The 19,234-nt window shown below is 52.0% G+C and overlaps 1 protein-coding gene across 1 annotated transcript; it reads left to right on the top strand.

Moving 5' to 3' along the window:
- The first annotated feature begins 1,286 nt into the window (after positions 1-1,286).
- Positions 1,287-18,900, top strand: STRIP1 (striatin interacting protein 1). The gene is made up of 21 exons (XM_032421880.1): positions 1,287-1,503; positions 3,889-3,958; positions 4,711-4,785; positions 5,197-5,331; positions 5,430-5,550; positions 5,827-5,895; positions 6,833-6,939; positions 7,050-7,177; positions 8,281-8,463; positions 8,834-9,051; positions 10,264-10,329; positions 10,453-10,516; positions 11,806-11,877; positions 12,349-12,423; positions 12,602-12,699; positions 13,924-14,050; positions 14,245-14,345; positions 15,083-15,149; positions 15,686-15,790; positions 16,376-16,580; positions 17,939-18,900. Exons 1-21 carry the CDS (start codon positions 1,324-1,326, stop codon positions 18,184-18,186), a joined length of 2,514 nt encoding a protein of 837 aa, XP_032277771.1. The 5' UTR covers positions 1,287-1,323; the 3' UTR covers positions 18,187-18,900.
- Positions 18,901-19,234: the final 334 nt, after the last annotated feature.

Genomic DNA, 19,234 nt, shown 5'->3' with positions numbered 1-19,234 from the left:
TAAATTTGGGCATCTCAAATTTGACATGTCCAAAACAAAAATCTTGATCTTCTTCCTAAACCTGTTTTTCTTTCTCTCAGACTTCCCTATTTTAATAAGCAACACAACCACTCACCTAGTTACTCAAGCCAAAAATCTAGGACTCATCCTTTACTCCACTCTATCTTGTTGATAGGATTCCAGCCTTTCACTAAATCCTTTAGAATCTACCCACACAATATAGAAACATCATAACTCCATCCTGGTGCAAGCACCGTCATTGTCATCTATAAAGTCTCCGAACCTGCCTACCCTCATCCACTCTCAACTCTCTAATCCCTTCTCCAAAAAGCAGCCAGATTGGTCTTGTATACATTAGACCATGACAGCTCCCTGGTTAACACCCTCTGATGGTTTTCCATTTCACTTAGAATAAAATTCAAAATTCTTTTCATGCTCTGCATTTATGTTCCTCTGCATTATCTGGCCCTCACCTCCTCCAATTCTTCCCCTGGCTCACTCACCTGCTACACCGACCACAGGTCCCTCTGCTTAAGTTGCTCCAGGGCGCTTTGCATGGTTCTCACTTCTTCAGAGCTCATTTTTTTTTTTTTTTAAATCGTACTCTCAGGCCTGCCTCACCTGGGCGTCCGACCTAACATAGCCATGCGTCCCATCACCACTGCCACTTCCTAATCCCTTACACTTCCTTTTGTTTCTTCTCAGCACTTCTTTCTCTAATATCCTATTTGCGTGCTCATCGTTCATTGTGTCTCTGTCCTACTCGCTAGTATGTCAGGTACCATTAGCGCAGGAACTTGATGTGTGCCCCATTCTATCGCACCGCCTGGAAGCACAGAGACGTTTATTGTTTGTTGAATGAATGATGAATGCATGCTTGTCACAACACTAATTATTTTATTGATTTATTCATTTGTTTAGCATATCTCCCCCAGGTGAGTGTAAACTCCGTGAAGACTGGGATCGTGTCCATTTTGTTCACTGTTATATCCCCTAAGCTTTGAACAGAGCTATAACAGTGACAAGTGCAAAGCTATGTTAAAGCGAGGTGGGCGCAACTAAACCGACCTAAGGAGCTATGGGAGTACTCACAGATAAAACTGCACCTAAACAAGTACTGAAAAGGGGCGAAAACCAAGAGGACAGAGAAAGGTAGGAGTCCCGGCCGAGGCAATCTCGCGAGGTGTTGGGCAGCCAAGATGGCTTCCAGCACTTGCCGCCACACCTAATATGGCGACCAGGGAGGGTTCCTGGAGGAAATCACGCGAGAGTTGCATCACGGCTACAGTCCGTGAATTGAGCCGGGGGTGTGGAGCAGCCAAGATGGAGCCGGCAGCCGGCGGCCCCGGCCCACTGATCATGAACAACAAACAGCCCCAGCCGCCACCACCTCCGCCACCGGCAACCGCGCAGCCTCCACCCGGAGCCCCGCGGGCCGGCGGGGGCCTCCTGCCCGGGGGCAAAGCCCGGGAGTTCAACCGCAACCAGCGCAAAGACTCGGAGGTCAGGAGCTTCGGGGGGCGCGTATAGCACCGGGCGGGTGGCCGCGGGAGACCCGGGCTCGGGGCCGCTTTCGGGTTCCAGCTGGGCTTCCCGGAGGGTTGGAAAGGGCCCGGTGGGAGAGTTGTCATTTTACAGCGAAAGGAGCAGGAAGCAAGGCTGGCAGCCCCGGTGCCAGGGGCGTGAAGCCGGGGTCCCATCCCGAGCTCGCTGTTTGCCAGAACCTCCCGGGGCCGGCGACTCCTCGTTTGCTTCTCTGGGGCCGGGGCTGAGGGTGCGGCCTCCAGGCCCCAGCCCCTGGGGAAGCCGCTCCCGGCCCCAGTTCGGGGGTGAGGAGTCAGTGGTCTGCGTGCGCTCCAGGGGGCGGGCGGCTGCACCCCGACCCCTAATCATCTCTGTGGGCTTGTCCTGTGGGCTCCGCAGCGTGCGGTGGGCTGCGTGTGTGGGCAGGGAAGGGAGCTGGAAGCCGGACGGAGCTAATTATCACTAATAGTACTACGCGCCCGGAGATTTTGCGAGTAGGGGGGAGTACCATTCCCTATTCAGTCTGACCTTAGCTATTTACAGGTCCAGGCCGTAGTTTGACAGTGCCTAGTGCGCCCGATGCCGAACTGTTAACGATCACAAATACACACTGTAATCAAGCAGTAGGGCTCAACATTCCCTTTCTTGCTAGTGGGCTGTTCCTCCGGTTGTCTGAAGCTGACTAGTCACCTCACCCCGAGTTAAAGAATTCCTCCCACTCCCTCCCGATGTAGTTTTCATGAATGAAGACACACACGTCGCAGCATTTTAGGGCTTCTTAATCAGTACGTTCCCAGAGTATTTACTGTGAGGTCTCCTTCACCAGCGATAACTCAGAGGCTGATCAGCAGTGAGGCGCTTATTAATGAGAGGGAATTCCTCCTTGTCCAGACGCAGTATACCAGGTCATACCAAAGGTTGATATGTGAAATCATTTCCTCTCAAGCTTTTGTATTTTGTTGGCAAGTGCAAAGCTGTGGTAAAACGTGTCAAAATTTGGCAAGTCCAAAATAGAGGTACTCTGAGCTTAAGGTGAATTATTTGAAAAAGCAATGAAACTGACTTTTTAGGAGCCTTTGCCTGGTGGGGTGATGAAGGATTATGAAAGTGGTGGGGGTGAACCCGCCTTCATCAGGAGAGGAGTTACAGTTTAAAAACAGTTTAAAATTTTCCTAGGTAGCCTTGAAAGAGCAAATAAATACCCTTTGATGCGATTTAAATTTCTCCTTCTACCGTTTAATTTCCATATAGATACAACATGTGGAAGGCCAGCCAGTGAACACATTTAAGCTGAGAGATCTGTTTCAGTTTATTTTCTTAGAGATGCCGGTGCTGCACTCAGCTCTTTGGGGACTAGCTGGAATCAGTAGGCTAGGAGCTTGAGCAATGCTTGGGAGCCGTCTCTTGATGAGAGCCCCCTTTGCACTACATAATTCTGATTAGTCCTTAAAAACCTTCAAGATAGATTTTCGTCATCCCCATTGCATAAATGAACTGAAGCTCAGTAACTTATGAAAGTATACACACTCTGTTGCCTCTGACAGTGTAGAGTTCTTCATGTTTTTCAGTGTCTGTGGGTTTGTTATGTCATTTTGTGGCTGGTCTTTGTCTTCCCAAGTAGCTTGTAATTAAGCCTGAGGACCTTACCTACTTCATCACCTCTTCTCTCTTCCCGGCACAAGGCTCTCAAGATGGTGTGTTCTCGGTGATCACCTATCCCCAGCAGTGAAAAGATTCTCTTTGTCACATTCTTTCCTGTGTGTGGGAGGGAGACCATTCTGTTAGGCTGCCGCCTTCTCTGTCAGTTCTCACTGAAATTTGAGAGAAGGGCAGGAAAGCTGAGAATGTCAGTACTCATATTGTCCTGAGCTGTTGATGGCCTACTACTAGCCAGAAAGAAGTGAGGCTTCCGGCATCTCAGCACCATGTGGAACGGGTCATTCACTGCGCAGAATACATAGAAGCTCTGTGTTCATTTATCTAACAAGCGTTTATTTGACTATAAACTCTTCATTCATTCATTCAGGCGAGGTAGCATGCTGGGCATTGTGAAGTTACTGGTGAGCAGAGTGGACAAAGTTCTCCTTCTCAAGGAACTTGCAGTCTCATGGAGAGGCAGACAGGAAACACATACCCATGCTGGTACATAATGAGAAGTTGTGCTCTTAAAGGAAAGTGGAAGGTGCTCTACAAGGGCTTAATAGGGAAACCTGAGCTAGCCCCGGAGACAAAAAGTGATAAAACCTCAGAAAGGGGAGGCAATGGTGTCTTGTAACACAGCGGCGTCTCTGGACGCGTATGTATTTCTTCCTCTGGAAAGCACTCACAGTGGTCTTTGGCATTACTGCCTGCTTTTCTCCGCAGGGCTATTCCGAGTCGCCAGATCTCGAGTTTGAATATGCTGACACAGACAAGTGGGCTGCAGAGCTCGCGGGTAAAGCACAGACCTTCTTACTATTTGGAGGTGTTTGTTTTCTGTATTGGTCTTTAATAAAATTAAGAGGCAATGTCATTTTGGAGTTCATTTTTTCCTTTGGTTAGCTAGTAATGATATATATACATATATAGCATTCGTATAAACATGTGTATATAAACATGTTAATTATGGGATTGAAGCTTTGTGTATCTCATACCTTTGGCTTTTCCTTTACTTTGGTGAAGCACCTCTGCTGTGTGGTCAGCTCAGTCGGCGGTGGCCCAGTCGCAGACAGTGACGCTCCTTGGCCATACGCTATCCGCGCGACAGTGGTCTCTCCTAGAGCAGTAGGTCATGCCTGCATCTGTGCACGTCTGCCGCTGCCACTCACGTGTCATGTGAGGCTAGCCTGAGCTGCTTCTCAGGCCTCCACAGTGCAGGTCCTAGTTAGGAGGTCATGGCCACTTGAGAGACACATGTCCATGGTGGCAGTCCACCTCGTGTGGCATGGTGGGATTGATGTGCACCGGACTGGAAATGCCTGGATTTATGTGTAACGGGCATTCTGATTATCTGCTGCAAGGGGAGTCAGCACTCTCTCCATTATGCACGTCGGAGCACTAAGATCCCCTTAGTAACTGGATAGTCCAGGAGTCACTGTGACTCAGGGACAGAGTGGGGCCTAGAGGCAAATGCCTTATATTCTCTGCTGCGTACGAGACCTGCTATGGCACGTGGACATGGAGCTGATGAGCCTTTGTTCTTGATAGAGCTTTACAGCTACACAGAAGGGCCAGAATTCCTGATGAATCGAAAATGCTTTGAGGAGGACTTCCGGATCCACGGTGAGATGATTCTCCGCACTTCTTGGTTCCTTTGACCCTGTGCCATGACAGCTGCAGGGCTTCTCTTGGTCACCCGAGTGCCTTGAGTCGTCCTGGCCTGGCCTGAGAAACCTGCCGAACCATGACTGCTCCAGGCCGCATGTGACCTTTAGGGGGGGCTTGCTGGTGCTCTGGTGGTGGCTTTTCAGAGTGTGAGTACTGGGGGGAAAAGCTTTCTGTGATTAAAATTGCACCAAAAATAGCAGTGTTTCAGTCTGGAAATTCGTAGAGCAGCAGCGTGACCTAGAGAGTAACTTTTCTTTCTGAGTTTTCTGGTCTTGTGGCAGTCTTGAATTTGGTGAGTTAACATTGTGTTCATTCCATTGTGAGGATTTTTCTGGGCTCAGGTGTAACTGGTCTCTTGCCCTGCAGTAACAGATAAGAAATGGACCGAGCTGGATACCAACCAGCACCGTACCCATGCCATGAGGCTCCTGGATGGCCTGGAAGTCACTGCCAGGGAGAAAAGACTCAAGGTGGCTCGAGCAATTCTCTACGTCGCCCAAGGTATTGAGCCGGCCCCCAGGCCCTCTGACGCCACCGTCGGTGACGTTGTCCAGCCCGATAGTGGGAGGGACTCCATGAGCTGTGCCCTGTGTTTGCAGGCACCTTTGGAGAGTGCAGCTCGGAGGCAGACGTGCAGTCCTGGATGCGCTACAACATCTTTCTGCTCCTGGAGGTGGGCACGTTCAATGCGTTGGTGGAGCTTCTGAACATGGAGATAGAGTGAGTTGTTCTGAGGAGCTGGAGTAGGGAAGGGGAGGCAGGGGGTGAGGCCACAGAGCTGGCAGAACTCAGTGGTTTTGAGAAGGGTGAATGGGCCAACTGGGGCTGACGGTGTGGTCCCAGGCTCTATTCTGACCACTCAGGTTGAACTGTGGCCTCTCGGGCGGTCGAAGCACTCATCATAGCGTTTCAGTCCCCCCACTGGGCGGCCCTTGTTAGGGCAACTCCTCATCTTCCTTCCTGGGGGAAGGCCTGACTCCCAAATCTCTCCTGCAGCAACAGTGCAGCGTGCAGCAGTGCGGTGAGGAAGCCGGCCATCTCCCTGGCCGACAGCACAGACCTGAGGTGAGGCAGGCAGCAAGCCTGGGCTTCCTGAGAATGAGATCAGAGCCGGGAGCGGGAGGGCGTCTTCGGGGGCCCTCGCTGTGTGTGCGCGCCTTCTGCGCATGCCGATCTCCATCTGCCCTGAGTCGGCCCCGCAGGGGGCTCTCCCTTGGTGGGGCTCCGGGCTGAGACCCCACCCACAGGAAATCTAGGGTGAGCCACTTGATAGAGCCACAGTGACATGTGGCCTCCTGCCCACACTGCTGCTGGCGATACTTTGTGCTTGGGGAAACACAGGACGTGGCTCCTTGGCTCCACCTTCGGGTGCACAGCTTGACCCCTATCTCCTTCATGATATTCTGTGGCCTCACAGGAAGTAATAGCAACTGCTGAACAGTGAGATCCCATTTTTGTGAGGCTTAGCATCTGTCTCTGTGAGTTTGGGAGTTTTCAGACCGGGCGTTCGTGGCATTCCCCACTGCGGTCGGGTCCCTGGGCGCTGCCTGCTGGCTCCCGATTTTCGCTCCATTACGGTGGCACTTGCTTGTTCTTGCTTTGACCCTGCACTGCTTCATCTGATCCGGAACCTGCTTCCGCAGCTCACTCCCACCTCTGAGCTCCTCTTGCTCCAGGAAGCTTAGGGCCAGAAATGCTTTGGGCCATTCTTGTTCATATTAATCCATTCAACCATTGATGAAGCACCTGCTTTGATAAGCACTTAGCTCGATGCTGGAATGCAAAGCAGAGTAAGATCTGGTCATGCCCTTAATAGCAGAGGACAAGAAAGGGCACCCCACGGGGCGCTCTGTGGGACTTTTAGTTTTCTCTGCGTCACAGCCCTCTGCCACCGACTAGCCTTTGTGCACGTGCTTTCCTCCTGTTAGCTGGACTGTGGAGAAGCCAGGACACTCCCTTGCTTCCCCATTCTGCACCATTATGAGTTGGCTTTTGTTCCCAGGGTCCTGCTTAACATCATGTACCTGATTGTGGAGACTGTTCACCAGGAGTGTGAGGGCGATAAGGCTGAGTGGAGGACCATGCGACAGACCTTCAGGGCTGAGCTGGGTAGGGCCCTGCAGATCCTGGGGTTTTGAGGCCCTGCCTGGGAGCTGAGGCTCCTGGCCTTGGGGAGGGACTTGTTCCTGCTGGTCCTGATCCCTTTGTGTTACCTCTAGGTTCCCCCCTGTACAACAACGAACCATTTGCCATCATGCTGTTTGGGATGGTGACCAAATTTTGCAGCGGCCATGCCCCTCACTTCCCCATGAAGAAAGTTCTCTTGCTGCTCTGGAAGACAGTGTTGGTGAGCACCTCCTTGAAGGGGAACTCAGCTGCTAGGGATCAGGGCAGGAGAGAGACTTTGCACTGCATATCCTTTTAAATGTTGAATTATGTGAAAAACTATATATAATTTAATATATAACTAACCTATAAACTTTGGTTTAAAACAAAACAAAACAGCAGTTTTGCCTCACTATAGCCAAAGAGGACTTGGCCCTTGGGTCAGAATAGACTGTTGGCTCCCGACTCCTGCAAGCTGCTTCTCTAGTCATAAAACGCCTTCTCCCCAGACAGGCTGCTTCCGAACCTGGAGTATATGAAGTCACTGGAGGCAGAAGTAGAGCTGGTGTAATTGGGTCCCCTCAGTCAGAGGTCACTTGAAGGAAGCAAGAGCGAGCCTTGTGCTAGTGCCGTCTCCCCCGGGGAGGGTGTAGAGCCTGTTTCTGGCTGGGGAAGGATTGGCTAGCACCCTTGGCTCGGGGGCCATTGTCAGTAGCGAAGCCCAGCACCCTTCCCACTTGGAGGAGTGACCTCAGCAGAGAGTGGAGCTGTAGGCGGGATTCCTTGTCCCCTCGGGGCTCACGTCCTCCTTGCAGAGCAGGCCAACTCTGCGGAGCCAGGCTCAGTGAGTTTGGCCCCTCTTTAGAGTGGTGTGCACATTTTATTTTGGTCAGACATCCTCTTGGTTCCTCACAAAGCCTCACTGAAGCCAGAGAAAAAGCTGAATACCACTGGGGTTTTGGCTTCTAGGGGCATGTTGAGAGGAAGCTTTTTTTTTTTTGGAGTATCTAAAAGTGTATCCCCAATTTGAAAGACTGGCATGTACAGCTTTTGGAGCATGTGAGTCTCACAGACTTGTCTAGGAACCTGAAGGGGTAGGCTCTTCAGTCTGCCTTCTCGACCAAGAGTATATCATACATACAGAGTTAAGCATGTCCACTAGCTCAGTCAGCCTGCATGTCTCCTTCCCTTGGTCTGTTTTCTCTGCTCTCACGTTGGCGTCATTGGATCCTCATGTGATCAATCCCTTGTTCAGAGATTGGTGCGGGTTGTGGTGTCACACAGGGCTCGGCGACCCACTCGTGGAGGTGTTGAGCCCGGCCCCGTCCCTTGTCCACGATGCAGTGCACACTGGGTGGCTTTGAGGAGCTACAGAGCATGAAGGCTGAGAAGCGCACCATCCTGGGCCTCCCCCCGCTGCCTGAGGACAGCATCAAGGTGATCCGCAACATGAGGGCTGCCTCTCCGCCGGCATCTGCCTCGGACCTGATTGAGCAGCAGCAGAAGCGGGGCCGTCGGGAGCATAAGGTGAGGGTGACGGATGTCCCCTGTGAGTCCCGAGGGTCTCAAGGTGCACGGCACATGGCAGCATGATCCCTGGGTGAGCAGGGTTGTTGGAAATCATCTCTGACCAGCTAGTCCAAATGAAGGCCTCTGGGCCAGGGACACTGTGTCTCTAGCCCAGGGTCCAGCTTATCGTGGGTACTCACAACATGGCACTTTTGAGGCACTGGGGCAAGAAAGGCTTTGTCTTTTGGGCCCAGCCTTGACTTCCTCTCAGGTTTTTCCCCTGCCCTTGGCTCTGCCTACCACCTTTCTGTGTTACAGCCTCTCTAGCCTCCTTGCCCTTTATGGTTGCTCGGTTGGCGCTTGTCTGATTTCCCTTACCCATTTTCAGGCGCTGATAAAACAGGACAACTTGGATGCCTTCAACGAGCGGGATCCCTACAAAGCTGATGACTCTCGAGAAGAGGAAGAGGAGAATGATGATGACAACAGTCTGGAGGGGGAGACATTCCCCCTTGAGCGGGATGAAGTGATGCCTCCCCCATTACAGCACCCTCAGACTGACAGGCTCACCTGCCCCAAAGGGCTTCCGTGGGCTCCCAAGGTCAGGTGAGGCTCAGACTCCTGGCACGCTTCTGGCTCCTGAAACCAGAGGCCTCCCACCCCCAGGCCTGGCACCTGGTCTGAGTCACCACAGGAGGTTCTCTGTGGGGCCAGGCTGACTTTGGCTCTGGGATGGAGCTCTCTTAAAGTACCCTCTGTTGGCCCAGAGGTCTCAGGGTGCTGGACTTGTTCAGAGAGACCCATGTATGGCTCTTGAGTCAGTAATAATGAGTTAACTCTTGGTTAGCCGTACTATCATGAAGGGGGAATAGGGAAAAATGAAAACCAGGACATTTAACTGAACCCATCTCCACTCATGGTGGAGTTGTATGTGGTTTTTAACAGAAAAATTAAAGATTAAGGAAGAGTTTTTAGAATCATAATTAAGTTGTTTGAGATATGTGTGCATGAATCAATGGGTGGGAAGGTACCTGGATATATAGAAATGATATCTGTTTGAAAAGGCACCAATTAGGGGCGCCTGGGTGGCTCAGCCGGTTAAGGGTCTGCCTTCGGCTCAGGTCATGATCTCAGGGTCCTGGATCGAGTCCTGCATCAGGCTCCCTGCTCAGCGGGAAGCCTGCTTCTCTCTCTCCCTCTGCCCCTCCCTCTGCTCGTGCTCTCTCGCTTGCTCTCTCTCTCAGATGGATAAATAAAATCTTTAAAAAAAAAAAAAAAAGAGGCACCAACTTAAGAAACAGGTGGACACGTGAAAGGATACAGAAGTCAGTTTCTCGATCTGAAACCCCAGTTTTCAGTGATCTGTGACGGCAGTACAGAACTAGTCCTCATGCAGGGTGTGCCAGTTGTTGAAAACGGACCCAGGACACACATGAAAATATCTGTAGTTGATAGGTCTAATTGTTGTAGTAACTTTAAATATTTGAGAAATTCTTTTGAAAACAGACTTGTTAGCTGAATAAAGTATGCTTTTCAGTTTGAGGTAGCACCTTAATTTTACAGGTAAACTAGTTACACATAGTTTCAGGTTATTGATCCAACAATATTATAAAGGATGTTAAAATAGTCTGAAGATTTTAGTTCATTTGTTCATTTTTTCTGTTTATCTTTCCTTTTTTTTTTTTTTTTTACCTAAAAAGAAAAACAATGGTGGGAGACCTTTTTTTTGGCCTCACAGTTTCTGGGCATTCTATGTTTTATTGACCATGACACCTTGAAATAACATTTAATAAAAACCTCGTTCTTTCTCTTTGACAGAGAGAAAGACATTGAGATGTTCCTGGAGTCCAGCCGCAGCAAGTTTATAGGTTACACTCTAGGCAGGTGAGTGTGATCTGACATCCTTTTGAAGAAAGGTAATGGGAGTTCATTCTCCTGGCCTTTGGTGTTTAGGGATTGAGGCGAATTGCTGTCTAGGCTTAACACAGGGTTTTCTTTATTCTCCAGTGACACGAACACAGTGGTGGGGCTGCCCAGGCCAATCCACGAAAGCATCAAGACTCTGAAACAGGTAGGTGGCTTTGGATGAGCTTTTGACCTACTTTGGTCCCAAGTGAGTAAAGTGAGAGCAGTCTGTTGGGAGAAACCTTTTGAAGACTGTTGTCTGCCTGCAGGAACCTGGGGTGGAGGCATAGGTGGACCATGGCGATACCCTTTAATACAGCTCTTTGTAAGTTCTATTTATTTTAGCTGAGTTTTTGTTGGGGACTTAACTGAGAGTTTATTAAAGATAGTACTTGATAGGTGGAGTTTTAAAGGGCCTGATAAATAACTCTCCCTTTTCCAAGTCCAAGTTCTAAGACAGTTGAGATAGAGGAGTAGGCAGATGGTAATCAAATCAGCTTTATTGCTGATAGAGTGACTGGACAATGAGGCATAAGAACACAGCAATGATATGCACCCTAATGCTTTACTTCCAGAATTAGGTGGACTCATCTACCCAGGGTCAGGCAGTGCTGGAACCCTGCTAAGCCTGGTTGAGGAGCAGAAAAGAACATAGGCTTTTCTTTTTTCTAAAGCGAAAAGAGAAGGTGGTTGGGCTCAGAAAGTCCTGTTCCTCCCCGATACTCACTAGTCGGCGAAGGGAGGAGTGGGTGTGTGGAAAGGGGCAGGGGAGAGTGGAGGTTTTTTACACGTGCATATCCCTCCATGTGGGAGGAAACATCAAGAGTGGGGAAGAGGTGTCTCCCCTGACAAGATGTCAGAAGTGGAAATTTTGATATGTTTTTGAAATCTATTTTTGAGATTTGTAGTATAAGTGAGTTAGGTGGGCCCTGTGCTGCTAGGCATTTCTGAATCCTTGACCCTCCCTCTAATAGTTTTCCCGTCTCTATGGTTATCTGAAAAGACCCTTTCCTTTGTTTTTTTTTTCTAATCTATCGTGTGCTTTTTAGACTGGGTTTAAGAAATATATGCCCACTGGGGCACTGGGGTGGCTCAGTTGGTTAAGTGTCTGCCTCGGGCTTAGGTCATGATCCCAGGGTCCTGGGATCGGGTTGTGCGTTGTGTTCCCTGCTCAGTGGGGAGTCTGCTCCCTCTCCCTCTGCCCCCTCCCCCGCGCCCCTGGCTCATGCTCACTTTATCTCAAGTGAATGAATAAAATCTTTAGAAAAAATTAAAAAAGAAAAAAAAAGAAATATGTGCCCACTTAGAAAAATATTTCAGGATTTAAGTTAGGGATCTTTGTGGTGACTTAGCCCTCTTTGAGGAGATTGTGTCTGAAGAAAATCAAGTGGGGTCTTTGCCAGGGTGTGGGGCTTCGGCCAGAGAATGAGAGGTGTTTCTCTGCTCTCTCTCCAGCACAAGTACACGTCGATTGCAGAGGTCCAGGCACAGATGGAGGAGGAGTACCTTCGCTCTCCTCTCTCGGGGGTGAGTCTGAGGCTTTCTCTAGCCACCGGACCCCCAGCCGTTCCCAGGCACTGCGCTGGGCCCAGACCGCAAAGCTGCCCCAGGCCCTGCCCTCAAAGCTCCCAGTCCCGCTCCCACTGCAGGGGTGGCGTGTGTCTGTGTGGGGGTCCAGAGCGCAGACTCTGAGCCTATCACCTGCCCCTGACTCCCGGCTCCACCACTCAGTAGGTGGCCACTTAGGCAAGTTACTGGCTCTCGCTGTGCTTTAGTTTTCTCACCTGTAGAATGGGAATAATAATAGTACCTTCTTCACAGAGTTGTAGTATGGATTAACTGAGTTACTACAGGTCAAGTGCCTCACACGTTGTATTATTCAAGGTTTGCTGTCGTTATTTACATCGGTACTTACAGATGCTCCTCTAGCCACCTAGCGAGCTGGCTCAGGAGACCAGTCGGGACAGGGGTTTGTATTTGTACCTATTGTGTTGAAAGGGAGAAGAGGAAGTCGAGCAAGTACCTGCAGAAACCCTCTACCAAGGCTTGCTTCCCAGCCTACCTCAGTACATGGTGAGTGCTCCTGCTTTTGGGGTGTTGCCTCCTCCTCAGGAGTACTCTGGGTCTGGGACTGTTCCCAGTACACTGGCCTTGAGAGCACGCCCTGCCAGTGTCCTTCAGCCCCTCCTGCCACCCACCTGAGCTCCTCCGGAAGGTCTGCCTCTCAGGGCTCAGCTCTGCTTCTCCCCAGATCGCACTGCTGAAGATCCTGCTGGCCGCAGCCCCCACCTCAAAGGCCAAAACGGACTCAATCAACATCCTAGCAGATGTCCTGCCTGAGGAGATGCCGTGAGTAGTGTCCCCGTGAATGGAGCAGGTCAGAGGCCGCAGGGTAGAGGGGAAAGGGAAGTGTTTTCCTCTCGGTCCCAGTCTTGCTAGGTTGTTTCTCTCTTTGGCTCAGTTTCTCTGTAGGTTAAGTTTAGGGTATTCCTGGCTCAGAAGAAAGGAACTGTATCAGATTAAATGTTTAGTTTTACCGGTTGGGGAAGTGGCTTAGTGTGGTGGGCCTGGATTCTGGTATGGATTCTGCCGCTGAGTGAACTTGGGAAAAGTCTGCCACTGAGTGAACCTGGGGAAAAGTCGTTTCCTCCTCTGTAAAATGAATCAGGTGGTGTTAGACATTTCCCGAAACCTTCCCTCGAAAGCTGTGTGATCAGGACATCCAGGAGGTGTAGGTTTAACTTCTGGACACTTTACCAGCCAACAGCTGAACCTGAGCTGGGTGTGGATTCTTTCCTCTTCACTGGTGATTTGGCATGCAGAATATTTTTGGGTATCTCAGGGCGCTAGTGAAATCCTTAGGGGTTGTTTTTCCCTGTGGCACTGACCTTGCTTTGATATGAGAGTACAGACGGAGCTCATTTTCTGCTTTGAGAAGGACCTGGGCCTTGATCTGACCTCCCGCCTGCCTGCCAGTACCACCCGGGTCTGAGTCTGGCAGTGATAGCCAGGTGAGGGAGGAGGCAGGGATTGGCTAATACCAAAGGGAGTGTCCGAGAACACTAGGCCATCATGATGATCCTTGGAAGAAGGGTTCCCAAGTCAAATACTAAATCTCCTCTTACAGAGATTTACAGTGAGAAGCCCTGAATTAAGAAACCGATTTAACTCAGTGCTTCTTCAATTTATCTGACTTCCAAAGCCCTTTTTTCTCCATAGTATGAAACGTTTCAATGTACTGGTATTCCACAGAATACACTTTGAGGGACCCAAGTTCATATGGTAGCAAAAGCTTAGGAAGAACTTGAAAAGGAGAAGTTCATTTTGTGAGAGATCAGGGAAGCAGGCTAAGAATGTGTTAGGGGCCTCACAAGAAATACATTGTGCTGAGCTGGATTGCCTGCGAGGCGGGCGGAAGGAGCCCCGGGCCTGATCTCTGAGATGTCCGTGGGGGTGGGGGGTGAAGCGGGGCCCTCTGCCCAGGGAAGGCTCAGGAATCCCATCTCTCCTGTGAGCACCAGGAACGGCCGTGCTGTACACACTGGTGGCTCACCCGGGGAATTGTGTTTCCAGCACCACAGTGTTGCAGAGCATGAAGCTGGGGGTGGATGTGAACCGCCACAAAGAGGTCATTGTTAAGGCCATCTCTGCTGTCCTGCTGTTGCTGCTCAAGCATTTTAAGTTGAACCACGTCTACCAGGTACCTGCAGGGCCTTCCTTCCCGTTCACTGGGCCAGGGCCTTAGACAGTGAAGAACCGAGGCCTTGACCTTCAAACCCCCTTGAGCTCTGCGTGAATGTTTTAAGACACAGTCCTCTGACCAAGCCCTTTTATCATTGGAGGAAAGAGGGTGAGGTCCTAAAGGGCATGCTTATTCTTTTCTGTTTGTTCCAGTTTGAATACATGGCCCAGCACCTGGTGTTTGCCAACTGCATCCCTTTGATCCTAAAGTTCTTCAATCAAAACATCATGTCTTACATCACCGCCAAGAACAGGTGATAAGGATGAGGGAGCAGGAAGGGGTGGGTATGGCCAGATGGCAGGGCTCCTGGCTGGCCTCTCCTGAGCCCGTTCAGCCCCTACAAGCCAGCGCTCTGCCAGGCCTCAGGACACAGAGAGGAACGAGACACGGTCCCTGCTGTGGAGAATGCCAGTGTGTCGAGTCTGAGTGTAGCCACTCTAGTGACACAGGTGACTCAGTCTGTGCCCACGTGGGAGGGTTCTCATCCAGGGCTCCAGTACTGGCCTCACTGTTTGGTGGTGTTCTGAGGAGACTGGCCAGGCCTCCTGCTCTCTGAGGGCCTCCGCCATGTGCACTGTAAGGCCCTATCTGCTCTTACCCCTGCCCCCCTCGCCTGGGCCCGCTGTGTTTGATGGTGCACCGCAGCGTGAGCTCTCGGCCAGACACTGTCCCCACTAGGGGCTTGGCGTACATTAATTGCCTTGAGAAATCTTCCCCCTGGCCCCAGGCTCGTTGCTGTGGGGAAGGCAGGGTTTCCGGACCTTACAAGATGGCGGGATGGTCTCTGGCCATAGAGGGACCCTACAAGTTCTCTGGTAGCAGGGATTTCATCTCCTGTAGCTGGGGGGGCGAGGGGGGTGCACACAAGGCAGAGTCCTGCTTCCACTCCCAAGTGAGGGAGGAAGGCCGGGAGCCAGCCCTGTCGCAGCTGTTTCACCAGCCCGCAGCCTTTGCTCAGGGTGGGCGCCCAGCTTCTCTTGCTCTCCGCAGCATTTCTGTCCTGGATTACCCCCACTGCGTGGTGCACGAGCTGCCGGAGCTGACCGCTGAGAGTCTGGTGAGTGGCTGTATGCTTCCCCGGCCACTCCTTTGGCTGAGGGGTGGTGGTGGACGGCCTGCCTCCCCTGACACAGGGATAGAGGTGTTCACATGGGAGGTCACTGTTGAGGACTGGCTTTTAAAGCACCGAAATGGCATAGAAGGGCCAGAGGAGGGAGCTTGCCGAGGGGAAAGATGTGGATATAGGGAGTGGTTCATCAGGAGCGTGGTCTTCAGGGGCTGGTGACCCAGGGCTCACCTGGTCGGGTGGCTTTGCTCTCCCACACTGGATCTCCGTGGGGCACAGCTCTGAGGGAGCTGGGTGCGGATGCCCCAGCTGTGGGGGCTAAGGGCACAGTCCCCAAAATCATGCTCCACGTTTCCTGCAGAAAAATTCTAGGGAGCTCCCTTTCCCCTGCCAAGCTCTGGGATGGAAGTCCTCCTGGGCTGAGGAGCGGAAGGCCCGGCAGTTCCGAGAGAGGCGTGTGGGCCGTGGACACTGCTGAGCACGCTGCAGCCGTGAGGGTTATAACTGTTCCCGGGTTCTCCCTGCAGGAGGCAGGTGACAATAACCAGTTCTGCTGGAGGAACCTCTTTTCCTGTATCAATTTGCTTCGGATCTTGAACAAGCTGACAAAATGGAAGCATTCGAGGACCATGGTGAGCTAGTGCAGTCAGCGGGCACACAACTTGGAAGTCGAGACAGAGGGCCACACCCCGTGTCCCCTCCCAGGGTGTCCCCAGGACAGGCTTGCTGCTGCCCCTACCCCCTTCTCACCCGACTCACTGTTGCCACGTCCTTGCATTTAACGGCTCATTCCTGGTTCCTCGCTGAGTTGAACTGGAAGCTAGAAGAGGCTCAGTCATGCCTTGAAGCCACTGGACACTTACAGAAGGGATTTTTCTATATCCTCTTAATATCCAGTGGTAACACAACCAGGATTCTGGGAGTCTCCCTTAACCCTGAGTCTGAGGATGCCTTTGGGGTGGGGAGGTCCGTGGATCCTCGGAAATTTTACATACATGCGCATAGGAACGTTCCCGGTGAGCGAGTTCACAGCTTCCCTCAGATTTCACGATGACCCACGATTTTAGTGGTGGGAGTCCACGTCCCGGGAAGCCCCTCAGTCTGGGGCCATGGAGATGGTTGGTTCCCCTGCCTGTAACCCCAGAAGGGGTAAGCAGCAAGGTGGTCGTGCAGGTGTTGATCTCTGCCCTCGATCCGGCCCTCTCTGGCCCTTCCAGATGCTGGTGGTGTTCAAGTCGGCCCCCATCCTGAAGCGGGCCCTGAAGGTGAAGCAGGCCATGATGCAGCTGTACGTGCTGAAGCTGCTCAAGGTGCAGACCAAGTACCTGGGACGGCAGTGGCGGAAGAGCAACATGAAGACCATGTCTGCCATCTACCAGAAGGTGCGGCATCGGCTGAACGACGACTGGGCATATGGCAATGGTAAGGCTCTGGCGCGAAGCTGAGGGGGGCGCCTTTCTCTCCGAGGAACCCACGGAGTCCAGTTCCTGCTTCTCTAGCATCCGGATAGGAGCTCCAAGAACGACTTTGAGAAACTGCCTGGGATTGGCGCACGTGATCACCCCCCATTCCTCTGTCCCCTGGAAGGTGTTCCTTTTCCAGAAACTGTCACAAGACAGTTGCCCATCTTTTCTCTCCCTACTGCCACTGCCTCGGTTCTGATCACTGAAATTCTCACAGACCCTGATGGCTTCCTTGGCCCCCTTTTCTTCCCCTCTGTCAGTGCCTCAAACTGAGCCCCAGTGATCTTTTTAAAAAATTTTACTTTATTAAAAAAATTTTTTTTTTAAGATTTTATTTATTTGTCAGAGAGCACAAGCTGGGGGAGCGGCAGGCAGAGCAGGGGGAGAGGGAGAAGCAGGCTCCCTGCTGAGCAAGGAGCCCGATGTGGGACTCGATCCCAGGACCCTGGGATCATGACCCGGGCCGAAGGCACTTAACCGACTGAGCCACCCAGGTGTCCCCGCAGTGATCTTTTTGAAAAGCAGATCCTGTGGTGCTAACTCCCTGAGGAAAATCCTTCATTAGCTTCTGATTTCCCTTAGAATTTGAGCCAAACTCTTAAGCAAGGCATGTGAGGCTGGCCCAGTGTCCCTTCCCCTCCTGCGTAATCCGATACAGCTTCTCTTCAGCTCAGCCTCCATCACACGCAGGGATCTTGGCCCATTAGCCGCGTTGTCCCCCATGTTTCTTGCTCCTGGCAGGGCGCCTCCCTCGTACCTGTGACTGTTTGGTATCCGCGTGTGTTCTTCCCGTCTGGGCGGCTGCCTCGGCCTCCAGGCAAAGTGGGCTCTTCCTGGGCTTTCCCGAACACGCTGCCATGTCATTCTGGTTTTTTGCCTGCGGCCGCACGGCCAAATAACCACATCAGCACCCCAGTGCCCTGTGAATTTGTGTGGAGCCGGAGTGGCCAGGGCACTGAGAGAATGAGCAAATGAGGGGCTCTGCGGCTTCCTGCCATCCATCCCAGAGAGCCAGGGAGAATGTGACTTCAGAGAAGCGTGTCATTCCTGTGGCTCTCCCTGGCTGGGTCCCCCCCCCCCGCAAACTGCAGTGTGGCCTCTTTCTCTGTGGATCTGGCCTCTCTCTTTTCACCTGATTTTCCTTTGTATCGAAGTAAAAAGTCCTGTCAGTCTTCCTGAGGATGGGGATTGGAGGTCTCCTGCTTGGGGCTGACAGCATTTTGAGCCAGGGTCAGCCTGGCCCTGAGCTTCGGTGAACCCAGAGGGGAGCTGCCATGAGGGCTCGGCTCCTAAACATGTCTTCCCGCTTTGTCCCAGATCTTGATGCCCGGCCTTGGGACTTCCAGGCAGAGGAATGTGCCCTCCGTGCCAATATCGAACGCTTCAACGCCCGGCGGTACGACCGGGCCCACAGCAACCCAGACTTCCTGCCTGTGGACAACTGCCTGCAAAGTGTCCTGGGCCAGCGGGTGGACCTCCCTGAGGACTTCCAGATGAACTATGACCTCTGGTTAGAAAGGGAGGTCTTCTCCAAGCCCATTTCTTGGGAGGAGCTGCTGCAGTGAGGCTTCTGGGCAGGGGACTGACAAGGAAAGAAGGGCTGACCTGGAGGTGCCCCAGGGGCTGTCCTGGTCCGTGGCTGCAGTGCTCCCACCTCCCTCCAGGTGGCAGCACAGCCCCACCGTGCCCTCCCTAGGCCGAGCTGGGCTGCCGGAGGGGAGGCCAGATTAGGCCCCTCGTTGATTCCCAGCGTTCTGCTCCGAGTGCAGTCTGCTCTCTGCTTGGGGTCCTCTCTTCCTTCACTCCTCCCCACCCTCTTCTCTTGGACATGGTTGGTTGCAGCTCATTTCTCATTCAGGCCAAGGCTGGGAAAAGCTGGGGTGGGCTGGGAAGCTCTTGCATCTGAATTGCAGGGGTCGTGCTGACTCTTCCCAAGACACACAAATCCTTGGCATGTCAGCCTGCCAAGGAGGAGGGTCAGGGCCAGAAAGTCGGAATCTTTGGTTTTGCTTTGAAGGTTTCTGATGTCATTCCAGCCTCCTGCTAAGTTTCATCCAGAAGCAATTGCAGAGGCTCCTACAGCTGCCTCAGTGCTTTGATTTTGGGCAGGGTTAGGGGGTAGGAAGAGAAGCTTCCCTTAACCAGAGGTGCCATTTTTCCTCTTGGTTTGCGAGGGTCTGTAAATACCTATATATAAATCTCTGTGTATTCTCTTGTGTCATGTTGGGGTTTTTAACGTGTTTGTGTATTCTGTTTACATTAAAAGGAAGCAAAACCAATCCCCATTGCCGTGTCTGCAGGAAATACGGCCCCTGAATATCTCCTCAGGTCTAGAAAGTGGCTTTTCCTGCCAGCATTGATGGGTCACCCACTTGTTCCCTGCCAGGCTGCCTGCCTTTTCCACCTGAGGGGGAGAAATGGGGAGTTGGCACTTATCCAGAGTGTTTTTTCCCCACATCAATCTGGAATCACTTCAGCCCAGCTCCAGGGCTCCGGGCTGCTGGGGTGACAAGTTGTCCTGTACCCTTGGGTTTGATGTAATTGCAGTAGAAGCCCCAGGCATCTCTGGATCACACTCCGGAGTTGGCCCCCACCAAACCAATTTCAGTGCTA

Source organism: Phoca vitulina, unplaced genomic scaffold (genome assembly GCF_004348235.1).
Source record: "Phoca vitulina isolate PV1807 unplaced genomic scaffold, GSC_HSeal_1.0 scaffold2, whole genome shotgun sequence".
Classification (NCBI taxonomy): Eukaryota; Metazoa; Chordata; class Mammalia; order Carnivora; family Phocidae; genus Phoca; species Phoca vitulina.
Note: the sequence above shows the minus strand (reverse complement) of the source record. Positions and strands in the feature narration are given on the sequence as shown.

What these genes read in the sequence shown, in the direction of transcription:
- STRIP1 (XM_032421880.1), top strand. Translation starts at nt 1,324, where the DNA reads ATGGAGCCGGCAGCCGGCGGCCCCGGCCCACTGATCATGAACAACAAA. An exon ending in CCGTGGGCTCCCAAGGTCAG is followed by an intron (nt 9,052 to 10,263) that starts GTGAGGCTCAGA and finishes TCTCTTTGACAG; the next exon opens with AGAGAAAGACATTGAGATGT. An exon ending in TACATCACCGCCAAGAACAG is followed by an intron (nt 14,346 to 15,082) that starts GTGATAAGGATG and finishes TGCTCTCCGCAG; the next exon opens with CATTTCTGTCCTGGATTACC.